This window comes from Aythya ferina, assembly GCF_964211825.1.
Source record: "Aythya ferina genome assembly, chromosome: 8".
Classification (NCBI taxonomy): Eukaryota; Metazoa; Chordata; class Aves; order Anseriformes; family Anatidae; genus Aythya; species Aythya ferina.
This window is the reverse complement of record NC_140304.1, coordinates 18344657-18366950: the sequence shown is the minus strand read 5'-3', so window position 1 is coordinate 18366950 and position 22294 is coordinate 18344657. Positions and strand designations below refer to the sequence as shown.

The window sequence follows — 22294 nt, the reverse complement described above, 5'->3', positions numbered from 1 at the left end:
GCAAATAAGGCACTCAAGTAAAACCCTGAGGGTTTTTTGGGGAATTATGATAGAACCTTCTGGACAGAGTCACGCCATGCCTCCCAATGACCCCAAGCAGTTAAAGACCACCTATTTCAATATCTGAGAAGACAGACATCTTCCTTTGCCACTATCATGAGACAAGGTGGCAGGGATGGTGCTGCTCCTGGGTTCTGCGGCCCGCAGCCGGTGTGGTTGGCAGGGACATGGCAGCCTCCACAGCCTGGTGCATGGTGAGCGTTGCACACCTTTCGCTCACCATGCACCTAGTAACCAGTGAGAGTGAGACTCCTGAAAACCTTGCAGCAGGCTCATAACTTTATAGAAGGGAAGAAGCAAGAGATGGAAGATAAGGCGAGAGGAATAGGATCAAAAAATGCATTGCTCTTCCTTCCTGAGGAGCAGTGGCCTAAGAGGAGTCCTACAACAGGGCTGTGGTGCGGAGGAAAGAAACTCCCTGCCCGGTGGCCCCATTGCTCTCGGGACAGCATGTGGCTTATGATGACAACCTAGCACATCCAGAACAACCAACTGTGTTAGCATTTCTAAAAGCAGAAAAATGAATGAGAAAATATGATTTTAGAACTGTTATTATGAGCATGTACTTTATCCCTTACGTTAGCTCTTGTCTGGACAGAGGACAGTAAGTTTCCCTCTGTATCAAAGCATAAGTACGCAACTTGGATTCCCAGTCCTGTGAAACATGCTTGTCTTTCTAGGATTGTCTCTGTGTATTTTGTAGATCACTCTTCAAAGATCCTACAGCTCACTGCTTGCAAGAGACAAGGGGAATACAAGGTTGCTCATGTTTTAAAATGAAATATTCTGTCAGCAAACTGTGTCAGACTCAGGCATCATGCAGCTTTAGGAGTTTTATGTATTTAACCTGCAGAGACACTCCTATTGAGGTAGCAGGTCTGACCTAATGGCGTTTCCACAAAAACGTGGTTTAAGTTGAAAGGGACTGACTGGCTTGAGAAACACTAAAGAAACCTGATCCTCTGGCAAAAAAAAAAAAAAAAATCTGGTTTCTTAACACAGGCAAGCACCCGGGTTGCTTTCTCTCAAGAGAATCAGGTAAATAAGATAAACTGTCCACGTAGCTTCAGAACATATATTTTATCTACTACAATTCTATCTCAGCGATACAGATTTTGTACTCGGGTAAACTGCATCTGTGTTACTTTACAGTAATTCAGTTTTTTTCCATCAGCAATACCCCCTCAGAAATATGAAAAAACACCACTGTTTTTAACTTGTGCTCAGAAGTTCCACAGACAGCCACTCAGACCACCTTTGGGCAGCCACGTAGCTGCTTATCACCGCTCAGGCAGACCCAGGTAACATGCCAGCAGCACAATCCTCACTACAACACGAAACAAATCCTTCCCCTTCCCACCCAGACATCGCAGTAAACCTCATTCTAGCCACTACCTGAATAAAATAAGCACTTTACAAAGAAGACACATACTGTTACCATAACGTCATTTCAACCATCAAAAGTTCATGATCATCTTGTTTAGTCTGCATTTAGGCAAACCACGGAGGAGAGACGAGCTCTGCCTTCACACCGCAGTCAACTGTACTCTAGAAACACGTAAGCCTCTTGCAGTAAATGCAGGGCACTTCACCTGGTGATACACGTTACAGAGGGAGCAGCCTCAGCTGTTAAGCGTTAAGCTTTGCAGGTTTTGCTTGCTGCTCTTCAATAGACACTCAGTAAGGGGGGGGGACATGCAACCAGGTCACCTGCGGGTGCAGGGACACACTGTCCCCCAAACGCCCCACTCCAACCTGGGGACGGGGGACACCGTTCCTCGACCGCACACCCCTCAGGGCTGGATAGGGGAGAACTACAGAGCACCGGGACCCCCTCGGCTACCTGAGAGGAAAGCGAGCACCTCGCCGGGTTAGGGCTGGCAGCTCGGGAAAGCCCCCGAGTTGGGAGCAGAGCAGAGGCGAGCCCCCATCCCACCCCACCCCGTCCCCTGCCCGCGCTCCCGCTTACGTTGGTGCCGCGGGAGAGATGCGTCCTCGCCTTGTCCTCTGGGCTCCCAAATGCATTTGTATGCATTTGTCCGGGCAGCGGAGGTCCGAGGGAAAGCCGGAGCCGAGCGCCGCGCGCCGCCGGAGCCTCAGGTCCTGCCCATCAAACCCCGGCGGCCCCGAGCTCTCCGCCGAGCTCCGCGCACGGCCCGCGGTGGGGGGCGCGGGGGCCGGGACACGGCCGGGAGCCGGAGGGGGCGCGGCGGGGCCGGGGGCGGTGCAGGGGGCGCGGGGAAGCCCCGCGGCTGCCGGAGTCCGGTGCTGCCGCCGCCCGCCACGGCACCCGCCGCGGTGTTGGGTTTCACCGCCCGCTGCCGGGAGATTACATCAGCAAACACGGCCCTGGGGCGGGCCGGCCCCAACCCCAACCCCAACCCCAAAACCCCAGCAGGTGATGCCGCTGGGCGCTGCCCGCCGGGCTCCAGGTGGGGACCGGGGCTGGAAGGCGCAGGTTGGGTCAAAACGCGGGGATTGGGGCGGTGAAGCGGTGTGAGGGGGGAAAAGCTGAGCGTGCTGCAGGTTTCTGCTTCTCGGGTGGAAAGGGAGTAGGGTCCTGCAGTCCTCCCTCTGGAAAATGGTTGAAGAGCAGATGTAATTTAGAAACACGGGGATGCCAAAAGAAATATGACTCCCTTCCCTGTCTCTTCCTAAAGACACAGAGGTCTTAACTGTCATCTGCAGTTCTCCTACCAGGAACAGTCTAGCACAACTTTTTAACCATAAGACATCTTGATGCAAGCTGTCCCTCAAAACACACAAGGTAAAGTTAGACGATACAAGATGTTGCAATACACACCGTGCTGCAAACTCGCGGTCAAATCCTGCAGCCTCACTTGAGCAAAACTTCCATTGACCTAAGCAGAAATTTTACATGAGTTAGGATTGTGGTATTTGGCTCTTTCTGAGTGTAATTTCACAAAGATTTTACATCAGACTTGCAGCAAAGATCTTCAAGCTGTAGGTATGGAGAAAGGTGACATGAAATAAAACTGAATGTGCAGAAAAACATTGCTAAAGCACAACAAAAGTTGCTCAAGATGAGGATTGTGTATTGTTGTCACTGAGGATGCTCCACTCAGCTGAAAAGACCTCCTCTGCATGGTCCAAGGAGCTGGGAATAGGCATAAAAATGGGGAAAAAAAAAGGTGAGGCAACCAAGGGCAAACCTAGACCATTGACGTTTTCCTGAGTGTATCAGAATACAAAGTTACAGGGGATAAATTACTCCGGGAGAACTGACCTGAATGTGTCAGTGTTTAGTTTCACACAAATTCATTTTCAACAACTTGAATCACCCAGAATGTTCATTGTCTCACTGACTACCCTGGGATTTCTGATTTCCTTTGCGTATTGAAAGCTGAAGGAGAAAACTGACAACATTTTGCCTTCCTGTCTACGTACCTTGCCTTAAAAATAAATGACAGCAGAACATGAAAATGTATTTGTTCACTGAGGAAACTTTGTTCCTGCCCAGATGTATTAGATGCTGCTGCAATCAAGTCTTTGCCAGCATTTCTTTCTAGTTAGACCACACTTGAGTGGCTTCCTGGGTGAATCCTGCCCTCATTTCAGTGTGCATTGACAGGTCCAAGAGCCATCCTGCAGCACAAGATGAGGTGGAGTGGGGGCATCATGTGCCAAGATCACCCCTTCCTGCAGTGCTTGTGCCAAGGATGGCACAACTTGAGCTTCTCGCCAGCTGTGTGTGCAGGGTATAAATAAAGCTTGCTGACCCTAACTATGCAGTGACTTAAAGCAGTGTAAGGTTTAAAAATTAACACCAGTTGTTCAGTTTTCTATATGCAGAATGACAAAATTAAGTTCACAAGTAGGACACTTGACTCCTGTTTGACGCTTTTTTCTTTATGTCCTTGTTAAAGCCTGTGCTATGGGTTCGAGCCCTGTATTCAGGCTACTTGGGCAGGGTCCTTGGCTGCCTTCTTGTAGGGAGTCCAGGGGCCCATCAGGACATGGGAGGCATGGGCCAGGGCTACTTGCGCCCTCCCGTTTCCTTGCCACATGCAGCCCACACGCTGCAGAGCCAAGCGTGCACCAGCGGGTTGGGGCCACGTGAGGGCAGGTCCTTGTGCCCCCAGCCCATGTCTTGAGCCTCTTTCTGTAAAGTGAGTAATGCTACTCTGCAGCTCAGTTGCTTTCCTTTGGCATTAACACCATTCAGAGCCTCTGAAGCTTCTAGCAGAAGCAATGAGCACCATCAAATGCAGACAAAGAAAGCAAATCAAAAAACATGAGGAAAACAAATGGCTTGCCTGAGGTTGGACCACGAGTGCGTGGCACTGCTGGAAACAGTCCAGCAGCCCCCACCTCGTAGCCTATCACCTTGCGTGTTAGATCTGCGCCAGCTCTCTTCAAAGTTTCATGCCAAAAGTCAGCATCAGTCTTAATCTTACACTTCTTCCAAGTGTTTTTACAGCCTAATACACAAAGCCTACCATGTTTAAAGCTATCAGATTACTTGTGTTTATTTCCAGAGCTATATTTAGTCATCTGTATACTTACAGACACTGAAAGACACATTCAAGCTCCAAATGTGTTAGCTCTCATTCCAACACAGTGATGCTGGAGTTTCGTTTCCTATGGTAAATGTCCTGAGATCCCGTTTTTCCATGTCTGCTCTCTCCTGCTTGACTACAGCCTGTCCTGTCCTTGATTTCTCTTACCTCTCCAAGTAAGATTACTGAAAGACAAAATTAGTTCTTTCAAGGCACCACTTCTGGCCTTTCTGATGTGATTGCAAGCTCTGTTTGTTTTCTCATTTTCCATCAGTTTTTTCCTCCTTTCATGAACTAACTTGCTCATCTGTCACTCCAGATTACAGCTGCTGAGTTTCAGCCCCACTGCAAGGCACATAACAGGAGCAGTTCTTAAGTGGTGTAAGAGGCAAGGAAAAAGGGTCCTATCTGGGATTCTCCTTCCAAAATAAGTACAGGAGAAAGCAATAGTAAGTATATTTCCAGAGCCTAAAAATAAAGAAATAAAGGAATAAGAATTTGAAGGAAAATGTGTGAAATGGGAATGTAAGGGCTTGGAGTTGGAGTTTGAGTCTTATCCCATTGCACTCAATAAGCTTTACCTTTGACTTTGGTAGGAGCAGAATGGGACCCATACAACTTTCCTGGTCCAGTCCCAGAATTAGGATTTTTTGGCAGAAGATCTACACCACTATTGAGTTCCCACTGGCGACTGATTTTCCCTGCACACCACAATATATGGTGTTAGGCTACGTACCAAAACTGTTGGAACATAGTTCAGCAAAATATTTATTTAGAATTCTCTCTGTGGCAGCCAAAAAATGTTTAACACAGTACTCTGGTTAAAGAAAGTTACCGAGCTATCAAATGTGATTAAGAATTACAAGAAATGGAAAGGATTACAGCATGTCTTTGACAAAAATGCCTAAAATCAAAGATAAAGGAAAAGTGGTCTGAAACCATTTGTCTTTGCAGAATGTGAAAGAAATTGTAATGACCAGTATCTGCCTTCTCTCTCTAGTTATGCCTATTATCTTCTGATAGAAGGAATTAGTGAGAAACAATGTTTTCCAGTTCTGAACATGCCAAATCTGGAAATGCCTTTGAAGAACATGGTTCTTGATGACTTCTTACATGAATTCTATCACTTTTAATTTTCTACTAGCAAAATTTCTGCCATAGAGAAATAATTAAATTTACATTCCAAAGAATTATAAGTGGAGAGGATTTTTCTACCTTACAAGACCAACACAAAAAACTGTGAGGGGAAGGGGCTAAGAGAAGAAAAGAGATGCTGTGAGTTCAGAGGACTAAAGTTCAGAGATCCTGGCACAGAGCAAAATAAATAAATAAAACTGAGATAAAATAAAAGCATGCAATAGTCAGGACTGACAAAAATGCCAAACTACAAATGACCATACAGAGCAGTGAGTTTCTTCAAGTTGCTTAGTTAAAGCAAACAAGGGAATGTATCCAGCCAGGAACAAGAAAGAGAAGAGAGCCCCAGTGAACTGCAAGACATAGTACAGGCTCCAGACCACAAGGCTCCAGTGACTCCAGCTGGGAAAGGTGTCTCACTGAAGCCAAGATACTTGCAACTGTTTGTGAGACCTGGTATCACCCATTTTAATAAGCCACACCTATGGCAGAAACTCACCTTAACAGAGTTAAAGACCCTTTTAAAGAAAGCTGAAACGTGCAACTGAAGCAAACTGTGCTGGAGGGGCAAAACCACACCCAGCAGCTGAAAATCTGTGATGTGTTGTTCCAGTGATGGCACATCATATGCCATACCAAGAATGTGGAGAAGCCTAGCCAAACACACAAGAAAATATTAAAGGAAGAGAGAAGCCTGAGAAGCAGCTAGTCTGAAAGTAATAAGTGAATGGAAAGTACGAGAGCAAGAACGAGTGCAACATAGGAACCATGGGAATGGTTCACCAGACAAGAAGACTCCAATTACCAAACAGGCCAAACTGCCAAGAGAGAAGCACAGTAAGTTTCCATCTCACAGAAAGGCTTTGAAGCCCAAGAGCAGCTAATGAAAGAAAAACCAGAGGAGTTGAAGAAAACCCTATGATTTTCATTTTTAGTTAACCTTTGTCCCATCATTGATGGTGTGTTTTGTGATCCAGGAAGGAAGCGGAGATACCCACTGTCACGGGCAGAAAGATGTCTTTGACATGAGGTATTTCTGGGTACTCATTGAACTGAGAAGCTACTTGTAGGTGACATCCATAAATATGGCTGAGAGTCGGAATGCCCAGGACCAAATCACAAACTCTACAGGCACGTGCTGAGACAGAGAGCAAGACAGACCTCAGTGAGTGCTCCCACTGGGGTGGTGGCTGTGACCTCCCACCACAGGCATTTAGCAACCTCGGTGGTGTCTCCTGCACCACAGGGCTCTCTCAGCAGGGCTCCAGGAGCATTCCCATGGAGAAGCCTTTCCCAAAGGGTCCCAGTCCTCTGTCACTGTGTGAACCTGCCTCATCTCCATCCATAAAGGGATGTAAAAGCCTATTTTTGAAAATAAATAAATAAACAAATAACAGGAAAGCTCTGATAGTTCTATATGAAACTCATTTGTGTCACCCAAGGATGCTTGGCATCCTTGTTAGAGCTCACTGGCACCCTTCAGCATAAGAAGAAAGGGACAAAAGAACTAGCATCATATAGGACATCTTTCTGTAGGATAAAATCTGCAGTTATTTCCTGAAAACCACTCTGTAGAGGAATGAAAATGGAACTCATTTGAAGTGAAAGTGCCCACACTGATAGAGCTCTCACAGCCTGCTAGCAAAATCTCAGCAGCACTAAAAATTGCTCACACATCTGGAAGAAACAGCGCAGTCATCTGAGAAGTATTTTGCTCCCAAGCCACAAAGAAGTCTGCGTTAGGCCAGTCCTTTTTCAAAGACTTTCCCATTCTTTTCTCAGCAACTGTGGAAGATGCTTCAATCCTCAGTTTGTTAGTCCTAGAAAGGTCTTTCTTGTCCATCTTTGCTTCCAGCTCTCACTAGAGGAACAGGACTGAAATATGCTTTTGGCCTGTTTCTGCAAAATTAGCTTCTGGCAACATTAAGGACAGGTTACAGAAGATTCACTCCTCCACTTACTCATGATGAGTGGTAGTTAAAACCACATTAAATCTCTGCCTTGGAATAAGGGAACTTGTTCTCACTTCAGAAAACCTTCTCACAATGCTCTCCCATTGATCTGGTACATCAGAAAGTTTCCTTCAACTTCTCACCAATTCTCTTCAATGGTTTTTGAGTCTCTTATTACAAAGCCTATCTAAATCACGCAGAGCAATGGAGTAATTTAAACTTGACAGTATTTGTTGATGATGTTCATTAAAACAGGAGTTTCCAGACTCAGTAGATACTAACATTATCAATGGAAATTGCACTATTTCCCACTTCTTTCTTTTCTTTTTTTTTTTTTCTTTTCTTTTTTTTTTTTTTTTGGTACAGGTATGTCAGCATCAGACTTCTCCTGTACTCTTTAACTTCCAGTAAAGGGAAAAACTGGGAATTACTTTCTTGGAACCTCTGGATCAAAGAAGCAAGCCAAAAGTATTTTTAAGTAGGACTTGGTATTTTTGCGTCATGGATATTTAATTTCCAAAGTGAGAGTTCTAGATGAGGCATGTATAATGGCAGGAAAGTTTTCTATACAGAAAGGGACTTAAAGTACGTCACTTTTTCTGAAAATACCAGACAGCTGAACATGTGGAATCCCAGACCAAAATACATTGGCACCAACTTCAATGCTGATATTTTTATAGTAGTAGTATAATTAATTTCTGTAAATCCTTTGCAGCTGTACCACCAATATAGTGTGGTATTTTTAATAGCCTATTTTCATCACCTTATTTTTAGAGATGAAGGTTTTAATCCTGTTCTTCAGTTATTTAAAATTGATTAGATATACAAACAAGAACTACTGCTACAGCAAGGGACTTTCACCAGGCACAGCATGATTTCAGAGCAACACTTCCCCTTTCCCTCTGTCCCCAGTCATTTCATAGTAGAGACTGTTCTTGGATTAAAACCGAACCAAACAATAAGCACTGATTTAAAAAAAAAAAAAGATTAATACAAAAAAAAAGAGAGAGAGATGAATACATCTGAAAGATGAGATTTTTTTTTTGCTTGGATCTAAAACAAATTAAGCCAGATGTGCCTGGATTATTCTTATTAGACAGTGGTGAAGCCTCATGGTGGTTTAATTATGTGTTGTCGTCTTAAAAATCATCAAAAGAGTTGAACAACAGATAATGCAAGTAACTGCACTGTGTTGACCCAAACTCACACAAAGGTTTAGTAAATGATCCTTGTTACAAGCTTTGGATTCCTCAACTGTAAGTCAAAGTACTAGCATTAACTATTGCCTGCAGTCTGGCAGTGCACACTGGAGTTCTTGCAGGATTGTGGATGATTTTTCACAGGGTTCCAGCTTCTTCTGGTGCTCAGGTTTCTCTCAAGACAAACCAGCATTGCACTCTGTGACTTCCAGGGAGAGCAGTGGTGGAAGCTGTGAAGTCTCTCCCGGACACAAGGGAAATGCTACATTTTCAAAGGCTCACAACCTGCCTGAATTTTAGTGGAAAGGCAAGAGCTATCAGACTGGCACAATGATACATCTTACTGCCAGACTTAAGGTTTGGCATCTCCTGCTTCTGCAAAATTACCTAAACTTAGTCCCCATTTTCAAACATAGGCACAACAATATGGTTTTCATCTCCCTTCAGAAACTTCTGGGGCAGTACAAAGCTTTCTGAAATGATCCAGCTGAGACAGACCTCTGCAGTCTGAAATGTAGACCTCCCTAAAACCAGTAAGAAGAAAAATGCATAGAAGTTCTATAGTTTGTTCTTCCTTTACTTCGTAGTTTGGGGACCACTTTTCTGTCCTTAAGTATTTAAGGCATTAGAATGTGCTTACCAAAAAATATGGCATTTGTGGTTATCAGATGTTTTGCTTTGCTTTAAACTGATTGCCCAACACATGTAAGCTAGCCACTCTTTTTCCAAAGGGAAGTATTTTCCCTGTAATAGCTAACTTACAATGATTTTAAGGTTACATATGTAATAAAACAGCACTTATTTACCTGCTGGAGAATTTGAATGAAACAGGTTTTAATAAAAAAAAAACAAACATCTGATTTCTTTACAAAGAATTGTAGCCTGTATTTTATAGTTTAAATATACATTAAAAATTGGATGAACATCCTCAGATATTTCCAGAAGTTTGGCATTATTCTTGAAGCAGCATTATTTACAAAGTGATTTCCTTAAGCTTAATAGTTTATAGGTTGAGCTTTGGGGTGTTGTTTGTTGTTGTTTTTTTTTGTTTTGTTTTGTTTTTTTTTTGGTGGTGGGAGGGAGGCAGGGGTCTTCAGCTCACTGGGGTAGCTGAGGCAGTATGAGCTGATTATAAGCAGACTTCCTGTGAAAGCCTGGGTAGGTCCCGTGGAGCAAGCATTCCCAGGTCTTAGCACACCACGTTTGTCAGAGCAGACTCCAGAGGAAACTGGGGCAAGCAAAAAAGGGCTACATTTTCCAAGAAATAAAATCCTCTTTTCAGATCTTTCCAGATACTTCAGTGACATGAACAGATCCCTCATTTTTGGCAATATCATCTCTATTGAGTCCAGTTTACCTCAGCAAAATCCCAGTAACTGTAAAACACAGACATGGGTTCTGTGGAAGAAGTCCAGATTTCAGAAACTTGGTGGAAGAGAGAAGTATTTCAGATGCGCCTCTGACAGCCAGCCACAACTTGATGCCTTCACTCTACTCCATTTCCTGCACTTTGGAGGATGGAAGAGATTTTGAAGGCCTTTGGTTTAGCAAACTTGGTGATAGGAAACATCCTTCCAGGCTTCATACTGACTGCTGGGAAGGAGGCATGTGCTAGCAGCAGCCAGCCAAGCATGCCCTTCCCCAGTTCTGCATATACAACTGTTAATTCACACAGATCAAGGCATGTATCTGTTAGGAAAAAGATCGTTTTATCTTAATGATACTTTTGAGGAAATGCTGGCACTGAAGACTGACCACTGCCATCAGACCATCACTGAGGAGTGGGAAGAATCCCAATGGCACCAGAGCTGTTTGTTCTGCACTACGGCAATTTGTGCTGAAGTTACTCCATGTGGCAGTTGGACAGAAAGAAAACCCCAATCTTCATTTTGCATAGCAGCAGGTAATATATTACTCCAAATGTGTAATTAAACAGCATAATTATCATAAAAATATTTTCTAACAATGACTATCATTTCCTTGTTGACACTACACAATTTATTTTCCATTCATTTTTATGCCTCTCCCGTTCAGCTGCTTCACTCATTTGACAATCTTCCATGAAGAGACTGAAGAAAATGATGCCACAGAGCATTTGGAAGGGGAAGTGTTTACAAAGCATATAAATAGTCTGATATAGCCTGGGTAATTAGTTGTAAGCAAAGTAATAAAAAAACATGGAGCACTTGCAAGCACATCAGATGGCTGAAAATGCAAGACTAATTCAGCCATCAGGGCTTGGTTGCATGCGATATGAACATATGATGAATGCCACTTCAAAATGTGAGCACAAAATAAGCCACGGGCTACATTCAGTCCAAGTGCATGTAGTACAGCTGAAATATCAATCAAGCCAGATGTTAATTCAGCTCATGGCCCTAAAAATACATTTCGGCAATCTTAGGTACAATGTGCAAGGCAGGATACATTTTCTCCTAGAGCATTTACTGAAAATGGAAATATTCTAAAAGATCATTAAAAAACATTAGAATTCTTCAAAATTTATCCACCACTGCAAATCCTGCTTTTATTTAGACAAAGAGCAGCAAGCACTGAAAGCATACCTCATCCCTTTTGTGGAAGCTGCTGGTTAGCATTGAAAATCCCTGGACCTCCTTGCCCCCTGCTGTTATGTTTTAAAAATTAATGCAGAGTTCCATCAGATCAATGTTTATTTCTGACAGTGAGGTTTGGCTGGGATGTAGCTAACGTCCTTGGCATGTTTTAAGTAGCATATCAGAATGAATCATCGACTTTGGTAATACTGTCTTATATTTGTCTCTTGTTTAGAGAAATAATGTGTAGTAAGGGAACCCTTAAGGATTAAATCCCCATTTTGGGAGACAGAAATACATGTGCTAAGATATGTGGCTGAAGTCAATTGAACAGCAGCTCTGAACTTAACACTGTATACACACATCTGTCTGTGGATTTTCTTCTTCTAGTCTAGAATATTAACCAATTCTCCAACCTTGCATTTCCCAGGAGAATATAGTTATGAAGGCTTTTTTTTTCTTGCATTGTATCATTCAAATCATAATTTTTCTAAGGGTCTAAACATATGGAGGGCTACCACGAGCCCACAGTGTTTTCTAGCTTTAGACACAAGAGCCTGGCTGCACCAGAAGTGCGCACAGTGCAGGGGGATGCCAGGGAGCACTTCTCACAGTAGCCCATGCAGAGCCTGAGGTAAAACTGGTGGCTGGAGGTAGGTGCTGGCTGTGCTGCTAGTCTCTCCTCTGAGCTGCTGACTTAAATGAAGCACCATCAGCTAACGTCGTAGCTCTCCATGGGATGCAAAACTCATGGTCTTGTTTCATTTCATTGACTTCCCCATCTCCCCCGGGAGCTGCTCTCCACAGTGATATCAGGTGATTGTACTGTAGTGATTGTCTGTCCCTTTGTAACCTTGCAAGCACCTTTATTCTCTCATTACAACAGTGCTGCAGCACAGAGTTTTATCACAATTGCTTCTATCTCTATTTGCTATTGTATAATTCCAAGGGCTGTAAATGCAAAAACCTTGATGGATATTGGCACTTGGAATTGTGTTGCTTTTTTTTTTTTCCCCAAACGTCCTGTAGTCCTATAGTCTGAAGAGATTATCCTCCCAAACAATACCAGCTGTGTTATGATAACTTTTTTTTTTTTTAGCACTCAGTTATTTGGATTGACTTTTTTACCACCACACTAGCCTCTACAGCACAGGCTGCTGTTGCCTGCTTGAGCTCCTGCATCTGAAAGGATTGCAAACAGCAATATACTGCACCCTGATCATCTTCCTGCTCAACTTTAAAACAAAGACAAGAACAGTCTATGAATAGAAAGTCATTTAATTTTCCTGTTTCATTCGATTGCACCTCCTGACTGTCACTTGGAACCTCATACATTTGTTGCTACTGCATCAGACTTAGACTTTGCACTGTGCCTGTTTGCTCTTCAAAAAAGGCTTTCAAAAATCTCTTTTCATTCACTGCTTCTCATGACAGACCATACAGTAGCTTCAACCATACCCTTGTCCTTCTATGTCGTGGGTTTTTTTTTCCTCAAAAAAAAAAAAAAATAAAAAAATCTGACACTTGTTAAATTACTTTCATGTTGTTTGTTGACAGGGTAATATAGATCAGGAAACATTATAGTCAGTTGTGCAAAAATCTTCAACTGCTTCCCCAACAACTGGTAACAGCACCCTACAAATAGGAGTTTATTCTGGTTTGCTGCCCTTTGACATATTTTTCAGTTTTACTTTAGTTTACAATTATGCAGTCCTGCATCCTAGAAATTCACTGAGAGGAACAGCAAGTCACTTACAAATATCTCATCTGGCATTTCCTGTATTACTGATGACATGATTTTGTACATGAAGAATTAAAATAAGTGCTTGCAAATAAGTTTTAGGGGAATGGCTTTAGTGCGTCAATACAGCAAGCCAGGCCATACCGTGGAACAAGTCTCAGAAATACGGTTCATACTTCTCTTCAGAGAGAGGTTCAGATTCCTTCATTTTTACCTAAACATGACATTCATAAATCCCTTGTTTCAGTGACAAAAAAAAAAAATCAGATTCAAGTTGGCTCATTTAAACACTCCAGAGCAAAGTCTACCACAAAATCAATTTGGAGGGGTAATGGAGAACACAGCCTGCATGTCTGGTGCCTCAGAGAGAGGCCTGGGTGTGCTGGGGAGCCGGAGGCACCACGAGGGGCTCCTTCCTGCCCCACCATCCCTGAGCAAGGAGCCAGGACAGCCGCCCAGTGCTTCCACATCCACCACCTGCCCACAAAATGGTGCCTCCCATCACAGACCCCCACAGCTGCTCAGCCAGGAGATGCAGGTCAAGGGGCTGCATGCAGTACTGCAGCATACAAAGCTGATGGCACAACACTGCAAGCTCACAGCTCCAGCTTCTTGTTAACAGCTATCCCAAAGCATATTTAAGACCATACCTAACATTTAGTCAAGCCAAGCATGTTATCTTCTCTTCTCTGGCATTTTGACCTGCAAAAACCCACCCAGTGCTTTCACTCACACCACGTACTTTTCAGAAAGACAGATTTTAACTCATTTTTCCTCAGAGACCTCAGATCTTTTGCTGCTTCATGTACAAATATTCACATTATCATTTAAAGAGCACTTGCCTGTAAGGGTATTTCACTGTTGCATTTTGGATTTATCCTCAAAACCAAGCAGACATAGCTATGATCTATTTCTTTGCCTTTTTTTTTTTTATTATTATTTGTTTTTGAAGCAATAGCTGCCACTACGCTATCAACAGCCACATAACACCATCCCAAACTAAATGGATTCAAGAGCAAAAAGACTCACAAAATTTTGGTGAAGTATTTGTGCCCATGACAAGAATAGGAAAAAATATCCACGAGGAAGAACCAGCACAAAACCAGATCATTACTGGATAAGACAATCCTCTTTTTGATTTCTCAGGAACTAAGAAATAAAATGTTGTGAATATATTATGGTTAAGAGACTGCCTTAGAGGGGAGTTAACTCTGCTGTGAGGTGTTAGTCTGTACTAGAATAACCTTTAAGGCCTTTTTTTTTTTCAGACCTGTCACACAATTGAAGAAAAACTATAAGATTATGTTTGCCCCAACCTTGTGAAAGGTTAGTATATAGACTCCATAGCTTTATGCAAACAATTTCAACCCCTTTTAAATCTGGAAGAAGATAGACGCCTAACTTGGAAGTTAGCAGTGTCAGATGTAGTTAGGACAGCATCAATCTCCATGAAGAAAAGGGGTTTTCAACCTGAACCTGATGCTGTTTGCTTTTTCAGGGAGAATGAAGCATGGGCAGTTTACTTGCAAGACCTTACAGTTAGGACTGCTTTACAGCTTCCTAACATGAAGATCCAGAGACAGACGGCCTCCACTGCCAGCAGCCTCTGGGCTGAGTTGTTTTCACCCCTAGGACCTTTGCCTGTTCCTCACCTGGAGTCTGAACCTCTGCTCTCTGATCCAGGACTTTCCCTTTAACATAGATGGAAGCTGCAGGTGTGAAAGAACATGGAGAAAACTACCAGTTACCAAAATGCCTGTCTTTAAAGATCCAGAACTGTATCAGACTGATGTAACAGTGGAAAGAGGAAAATGTGAGATACCATCCTGTTGAACCTCACTGAATTGTAGGCTGCTTTGGATGAAACAAGTTTGGTGTTTTTTTTTCAGTCTGTGGACAAAGCATGGTACAATGCCATCCTCAGGCTTACGGAAGTCTTCCCGAGCCTAAAGCCCCTGCCAGGACTGCAGCTGTTGATGCTGAGGCATGTGTGCTGCCTGAAGGTCCATGTTCTCTTCAACATTCATAGCTCGCTCAGCCTGACCAACGCAAGCACCGAAACCTCATGGCAATGGAGCAAGTGCCTGGGCAGTACAGAAGCACTCCTGACACTGAAACAGCAAGCTGTGCTGATGTGAACATAGAGGGAGGTAGGGTGGATGGTTTGTCAGAGGACTCCATTTCATGCCTTGCTCTGTGGGCCAGCTCAATCAGCCGCATTACAGGTGAACATGCCTCTGGTATAGTTGCACTAAGATTTATACAATTGCACGGTGAATTTTAGAGGATTAGTCAGTATTATTGTCATATGGAAGCAGCCTCTACCCCTAAAAAAGTGAGACATTCTAGAGCTAGAAGGAAGACTCAGGGTTGTTTCAGGTCCCTGCCCCACCCTCTTCATTCTGGTGAGATGGGATCTCAGGTGCATGTGATAGCAACTCCCTCCAGCTGCCCACCAGCTCCAGCACAACCTGGACTCTTCTGCAACGTGGCTTTGTTGCAGCCCTTCTCACAGACATGAAGTGCCTGCTCTGGGCCTGAGTAGCGGCCCTTGGAAGAACGCTTCAGCAGGGCTTCTGCAGCCTGTGCAGAGCAGTTAGCTCATGACAGTGTGGAGAGCTGGGAATGAGCATCTCTCCTCTGATCCACCAGGGACAGCAGCTAGAGAGGAGCAAACATATCTGGGACCAAACCCTGCTGCCCTCAGCTACATTCCCCAGTCACCAGTGCTGGGGCCAGAAGCAAAGGGCTAGCTCCAAAGGGTAATTGGTAAACATAATCAAGAGCAAGTTTAATCAAAAAGTACACTCGCTGTTCAATACAGCTGTTTATATTTATCACATACATTCAATTAATTCTGTCCTCACTTCAAATTTGTTTTCTACTCACCTCACTGATTTCCATGACCACGTTCTAGATTTGTACTAATGAGAAGAGTAGAATCAGGCCTGCTGGATTCCCTGGTGACTATCATCTTTGTTTTTCCAGCTCATCTAGTAGTAAGACCCATGCTTAACCAGGAACCTTCATCAGCCAACAAATGACATTAACAAGAAAAAAAAGGAAATAATGTCATTCTTTACAATACATTTGTAAATGAAAGAAAATTCTTCGCATCTGGCACTTTGGTTTAGTGAACAGGTATTTTTATCATTTGCCAAAGCCCTACATCCATAATATCCATAATAGAAAGGCAATAAGAGATCCAACAAAACCAGTTGGCATCTATAAGGCACATTAAACATTGATACCTGTTTTGGGACTTGGACAGAAGCAAACTGGTGACAACGCAAAGGAACCGTCTCCCAGAACATTAAATGAAAAACACCAGAAAACATCTAGCATAAATTACTTTTCCATTTCATTTCCTGATTCAACTTTTTTAAATGAATGAATACATCTTTTTGATGAGCTTTCCAGTCTTGTTTTAGAAGAGGAAATGGAAAAGACTGTGGTTCGTGCATTAAAAACAAAGAAATCTGTGTTAGCTTTGTCATGTTTCCTCTTCACTCTAGATTAGAGTAAATTCTGACTTTCTTGTAGGAAGGTTACTAGAACAAGCAAATCCTACAGATGCCCTGAAAATGAAAGCATTTGTGGTTGGTGACTTTTGCACAAATTATATATGGGGGAGTGGGGGAGGAAAAAAGTAATCTGTGCAGGTACTATAAACCCAGAAAACATGGTATGTTTGAGAAGAACATAAGATGTTTGACAGTAGACAAGAGTAAGCAACACCTTAATGTAAAATATTTGACATGGTCAAACATGGCTCTAATGGCCAGGTACGATAGGAAACTTATAATGAACATTGTAATGACAGTGAATAAACACTCTTCACAGCAAGGAGCTTACATTGGTTTCTACTAAGGGGGCTCAGGGGTCCCCCTTTTATCTACTTGAAATCAGGATAGCCAGGACATGTCCTTGACTGTTACAATTTCCATGAAAAGCACATCTGAGCATCCTATACAGGAAGGGAGGGCAGCGGGCTATCAGAAGAGGGCTATCACACTCATGCAGCTGGACTCTGACAGGTTCCCATTTCTGCCAGTCCCACCACATTGCTTTAGCAGAAAACACCAGCAGTCATGCTTCAAATTCCCTTCTGTGTCATGTAAAGCAACCTTACTATAAAACAACAATCAGCCTCAAAAGTCTTTACGGGAAACACTACATGGTAAAAAACACATAGTCCTACAAATATATGGTCCTTTCTTTTCTTCACCCTTTTTCAAACCTGAAATTTTCCTTAGGCATATGAAGACATATAATTAAGGACATGGAGCTGGCTGTAGGGATGCAAATATATAGTCCTGCTCTAAGTTACATGTAGGCTAGTGAAACGGAAGCTGCCAGACAGACCGATAATCAAGAAGAGCCATTTATAGAAGGAAAAGACACAGCACATCTGCCCACAGATCAAGCCATGGCCTTGCACCTGCAAGGGGCCCCAGCAGAGAAGCAGCACATTGCCCCCCCTCCTGCAGCCCTTGCCTGGAGCCTGCCCTCACCCAGGTGCCCTTAGCAAGGGTTGGAGTACCAGAAGAAATAGCTCTTGCATTGAGTTAGGGTTATCAGGGACTTAGGGGTGCTGCTGAAACATCATATCCACAGCTTTCCACAGCCCTGTGGACAGCAGGGAGATCACAGGAAGGGTCTGGGCTCAACTACAAGACTGAGTTCTTGCAATGGTTTCAGGAGGAAGAAAGGGAATGACTCTCACAAACATTTTGATGTGATACAAACTAGTTCATATTGCCTTGTTCCACTGCAGGACAGGAGCATGCACAGCAGAGGATCCCAGGTTTGCTGTAAGCAGTGAGCAGATTCTTGGTGTGCAGCCATGTGTGCAGCAGTGGGGCTGTGGTCTGCAGAGTGGTCCTGCTCAGCACCCACCTGCCTGCCAGGGCCCAAAGGCATCCAGTGCACCACTGGTTTTTAATGAAATCCCATTGTATTACAGTCCCTATATGCTGCTACAAAAAACATACGTGCAGTCCTGCTTCTGACACCTCCAGTTCTGGCAAGTATCTCAGAGTAAAAATTGTAGGTATTTGCCATTTTACTCCTTCACACAGGTATCTGAATGCAGGCTGACAGTGCCAGTGGAAAGCATCAAAGCTGAGAGCTTTCAGCAATTTTTTACTTAAAAGCCTGTTTTATGCAGCTGTCCCCAAGTCTGCAATACTTGAAGGAAACTGGTTTGGATGAAAGAGGAGCTGTGTACAAGTTAACCATTTGTGGTGAATCCGACTTCTGCTCCTGTTTCAGGAGTCTATCCACAAGCTGCATGTGGCACCGCACAGGGCCAAAACTCAGCACAGGGCTCACTTCTTCCTCTGCTCAGACAGGTAACTCCAGGCCAGTCCCACACTGCACCATGGAGAGAAGCTCACAGCAGGCTTGGAGTCCTTGGCAGGAAGGAAGTCACTGGTATGTATTTCTGACCAAACAGACTGTCCCTAAGTAAATGTGTTATGATTCCAGTTGTCACCCAGGACAAAACCTCTTTCACCAAAATACGACACTGAAGATTGCTCCCTTCCCCTCTGAGCTCTTCTTTCTCCAAAGAACCACACACCTCCTTTCTTATGTTACCGCAATGATACTCCCAGGACAAGCAAGCAATGCAGCTGCCACACCAAAACAGTGGGAATGCTTTCCTACAATAGAGTTTCTTGCTGAGTGATGAATTCAGTGGAGAAAGAGATAAACCGTCCTGGTTTCAGTTAGCACACATCCTTGTTTTGTTCCCTGTAGAGGGTAAAAGAGCTGTTTCCTCAGATCCAGCAGATCAGTTGTGCTGCAGCTCCTCACTGACCATTTCCCTGTGTACTCAAGAGCACAGGAGACATTTTTCTTGCCAGCAGTAAGCAGGGGTGGAAGTTAATGCTGTTCAGCGAGCAGTGCCATGAGTGTGGGAGCATGCCCAGGTACCATGGGCTTAGCTCATCTGCTCCAGATGGCAGACAAATCTGATCATCCTGCCACCAAACACTGCTTGTTCTGTTGCAATGGTGTAACGGGAAGCTAAAGATGTGCCTCAGCAGGCCACAGTGTTGGTCTGTTTTCCTCTCCACACTGTATGTGGCATACAACAAGACAGGAATACTCCACAGTACACCACACACTCACAGCTGCTCTCAAGCCAGCTTTTGGTCTAAAAATCCAAATGTTACCTTAGGTTACCTTAGAGTTGCAAGCAAAATCTCCACATGCATGTGATGGAGGACAGATGTAATGGGGACACCAGTACCTTATTCAAACGTGGAGCACATTTCTAGTCATGAATAAACTCACTTTCTACTGAGAGCTCTAAAAACTCATTAACATTTCTTATCAAGCTATCAGAAAAATGTGGCCTTTAAACTCTGAGCTAAACACAGAGAGTGTGATCTGCAGGATGAAGTTTGTGGTTGCACAAGGGTAGAACTACACTGGATAGAACAGCTATTCCTAAGCATTTCCACAGCCAGTTCAACCCCAAGTGCCCATCAGCTTTCAGAAACAAACCAAGAACATTCTGCCTTTAAGGACAAGAAGAGGTTTTTGTGGCACTGTAGGCCCTTGAAAATATTTCAATTTTTAAGCACAATAGAAAACAAAAAAGAAGTCCTTTGTTTAGCAGAATGCTTTCAGGTCCCCCCAATCTACCCAGCACCCCAAAAGAGGTAGCTGACAAAGCTTTAAATTACTGAAATTAAATCTCAGTGTGCTGCAGGTTGAGGCAAAGGCATGTTGGATATGAAAAATGAAGGCTTACTTCAGCAGGCAGAAGTCCAAATGCTTTACTTGTTAGCACAAAGCTAAATCACTCGGCGTTGAACACCTCATGTGTAGTGTGACACATGTGATTGGAACAGTGGAAACTCAGGGGAAGCAGCTGCACACCACCAGAACAGGCAGCAAGAGCTCTCCCCTGGTATCTGATGGAAGTTTGATATGTGCCAAGGTTGTTAATGGGAAAGACTTAAAAGTGATGCTGAGCACAGCACGTTTTATTTATTAGGCTATCTTCTCTCTTTTCTTTTTCTTACTAGCTACAAAAACTGAAGATATACCTGCAATCCTAAAATTAACAAGGCAGAGTAATTAGTGCATCCTGCAAACAGTGATACAGTGCATGCAAAATGAGCAGAACGTTCTTTCGTACACTTTTCAAAGTATTACAAAAAGCCAATGATGGTTTTGCTTCCCTTGTTTTACACCAAGGCCACAAGAGAAACATTATAGTGAAGAAGTCCAAGCACAGGCCTAAGTCACAAATATATGCACAGCCACTTTGTGATATTCACACATATAACAGCTATGGCCTCACACAGTAGCAGCATAGGTGAACATTCATTTAACTCTACAGCTAGTCCTGAAGGGGTTTCCGTACACTCATACATAAGCACAGTAACAGAAAAAGAAAACAGCAAGGAAGAACTAAAGAATGGTTCAAAGCCTCTACTCAGACACAGAGTCTGCACTAGCGACTGCATTCAACCATCTGTCAAAAACTATAGCAGAAAGCACACTCATTTCCCCCCAAAGCAAGGGGCAAAAAACCACCACCGTTCTACAGTGAATCAATTTATTTCAAAACCTACTAAGCCCAGTGCTCCAACTACAACACATCTAACAACCCTACTTACACAGGACTTCTCACAGCGATGCCCACATCAGCTGCACAGCCTCCCTTCACCCAGGCACAAAGAGCTAGCTCTGCAGAGGAAGGCCCCATCCACCTCACCCCAGCAAAACAGGGGTAGCGTAGGCCTAGGGGGTTATAGGGAAAGAGGCTCATCATTTGGGACTGATCATGGCAAGCAGAGACAATAGATCCCACCTGGGTTTTACCCAGGCAGGCTGCTAGGGCTGTTTCTGGCACAGAGGGCCACAGCATCTCTAACGATCAGACTATGTGTTGGGATTACTCACACATGTGTTATTTACATTTTTCCTGCTTATTGAATAGTAGCCCACATGCAAGGAGGTGGTATCACACGAAAACCTCAGCACCTTCAAAATCTGCTAACATGGGGTTAAAACCTGTCAACTGCCCCTGTCTCAGTTTTTTTTTTTTTTTTTAAAAGGATACATTTACATTTCCTTTGAACCTCTAAATCAAGCTGGAAGGGGTTCAAGTGCCCCAGAGCAATTTATTGTAGCTGCTGGGAGATAGGAGATTTGCATACATTCCTGTTAATACAAATAAGCAAGAGAAGAAGCCCCAAATTTCACTTCTGCATAAAGCCCATCCATCTTTATGCTGAAGTGATTTATGTGGTGAAGCCATCTGTCTGTTAGCACCTTTTAAAGTAGAATCAACAATTGCTAATAAGGCAGCTATTTAGAAAAAGGGATAAATGCAGCAGTGGAAGCAGGTGCAGCTCTGGCTCACTCCACAGCATAAATACACCTTGTGCCCCCAGTGAATGGGGGTCACTGTAAATGGCACACTTCAAAGCAGGTTAAAAATTGCATCTGATGCTGGGCATCTTCCAATATGATGTATGTTGTGGCACTGATGGTTTTCTGTTTTAAAGCACCTGACTGGGACAGGCGCAATAGCAAGGGCAGGGCATGAGCCCATCTGGCCTTGGTCAGCAGAGGGGCAGGAAGATCCATGCCCCAGCCACCCCTCCAGGCTGTGCCACCAGGCGATGTTTTATGGCTGTGGTTGTGAGGTGTTCCCCCTCTCCCTCCTCTCTGGCTGCACAGAAACCGCCCTGCATAGGCTGATGGCAAAGAAGCTTCTTCTGCCTGCCCTCTAGCCCCGGGTTTGCTTTGCTAAACTGCATGCGAGCCCAAAATACCACAATTGGTGCATGACCCAGGTTTGTCTCATTCCAGGTGACATCATTACTCAAACCATAGTTTACTGAGATCTGTCTATGCCAGGCCACTGCATAGTGTTCAGCGAGACCAGGAACAAATGCTGTGCAAGAGAAAGTGCACCTGAGCACTTTCCTGGATCTTTTGGGTACTGAGAGACCATAAGGGTAAATGTGCTGGGCTCTGCAGGCCACTGCCCTGGATGCCTTTCCACACCTGGGAGCTGCAGTGCCATGAGATTTACACAGTGTGTATATGACTGCCAGCAACAGTCCTGATAATATCTAAACACCCACTTTTCACCTCT

The 22294-nt window shown here is 43.8% G+C and overlaps 1 protein-coding gene across 6 annotated transcripts in view; it reads right to left on the bottom strand.

Moving 5' to 3' along the window:
• The window catches only part of COL24A1 (collagen type XXIV alpha 1 chain), a 155000-nt gene extending 134057 nt beyond the window's left edge, over nucleotides 1-20943 (bottom strand). For 2 of the 6 annotated variants that reach the window (XR_014695611.1, XM_084528203.1), the window contains exon 1: nucleotides 20805-20943. Coding sequence is in view for 4 of the 6 variants with exons in the window: in XM_084528203.1 (XP_084384329.1) it covers nucleotides 20805-20893 (89 nt within the window). In the remaining 2 variants the exon portion in view is untranslated. Of the gene's footprint in view, nucleotides 1-1492; nucleotides 1601-2029; nucleotides 2268-20804 lie in introns of those variants that run through there. The other 4 variants (XM_084528199.1, XM_084528201.1, XM_084528205.1 and 1 more) reach the window with 4 other exon arrangements.
• Nucleotides 20944-22294: the final 1351 nt, after the last annotated feature.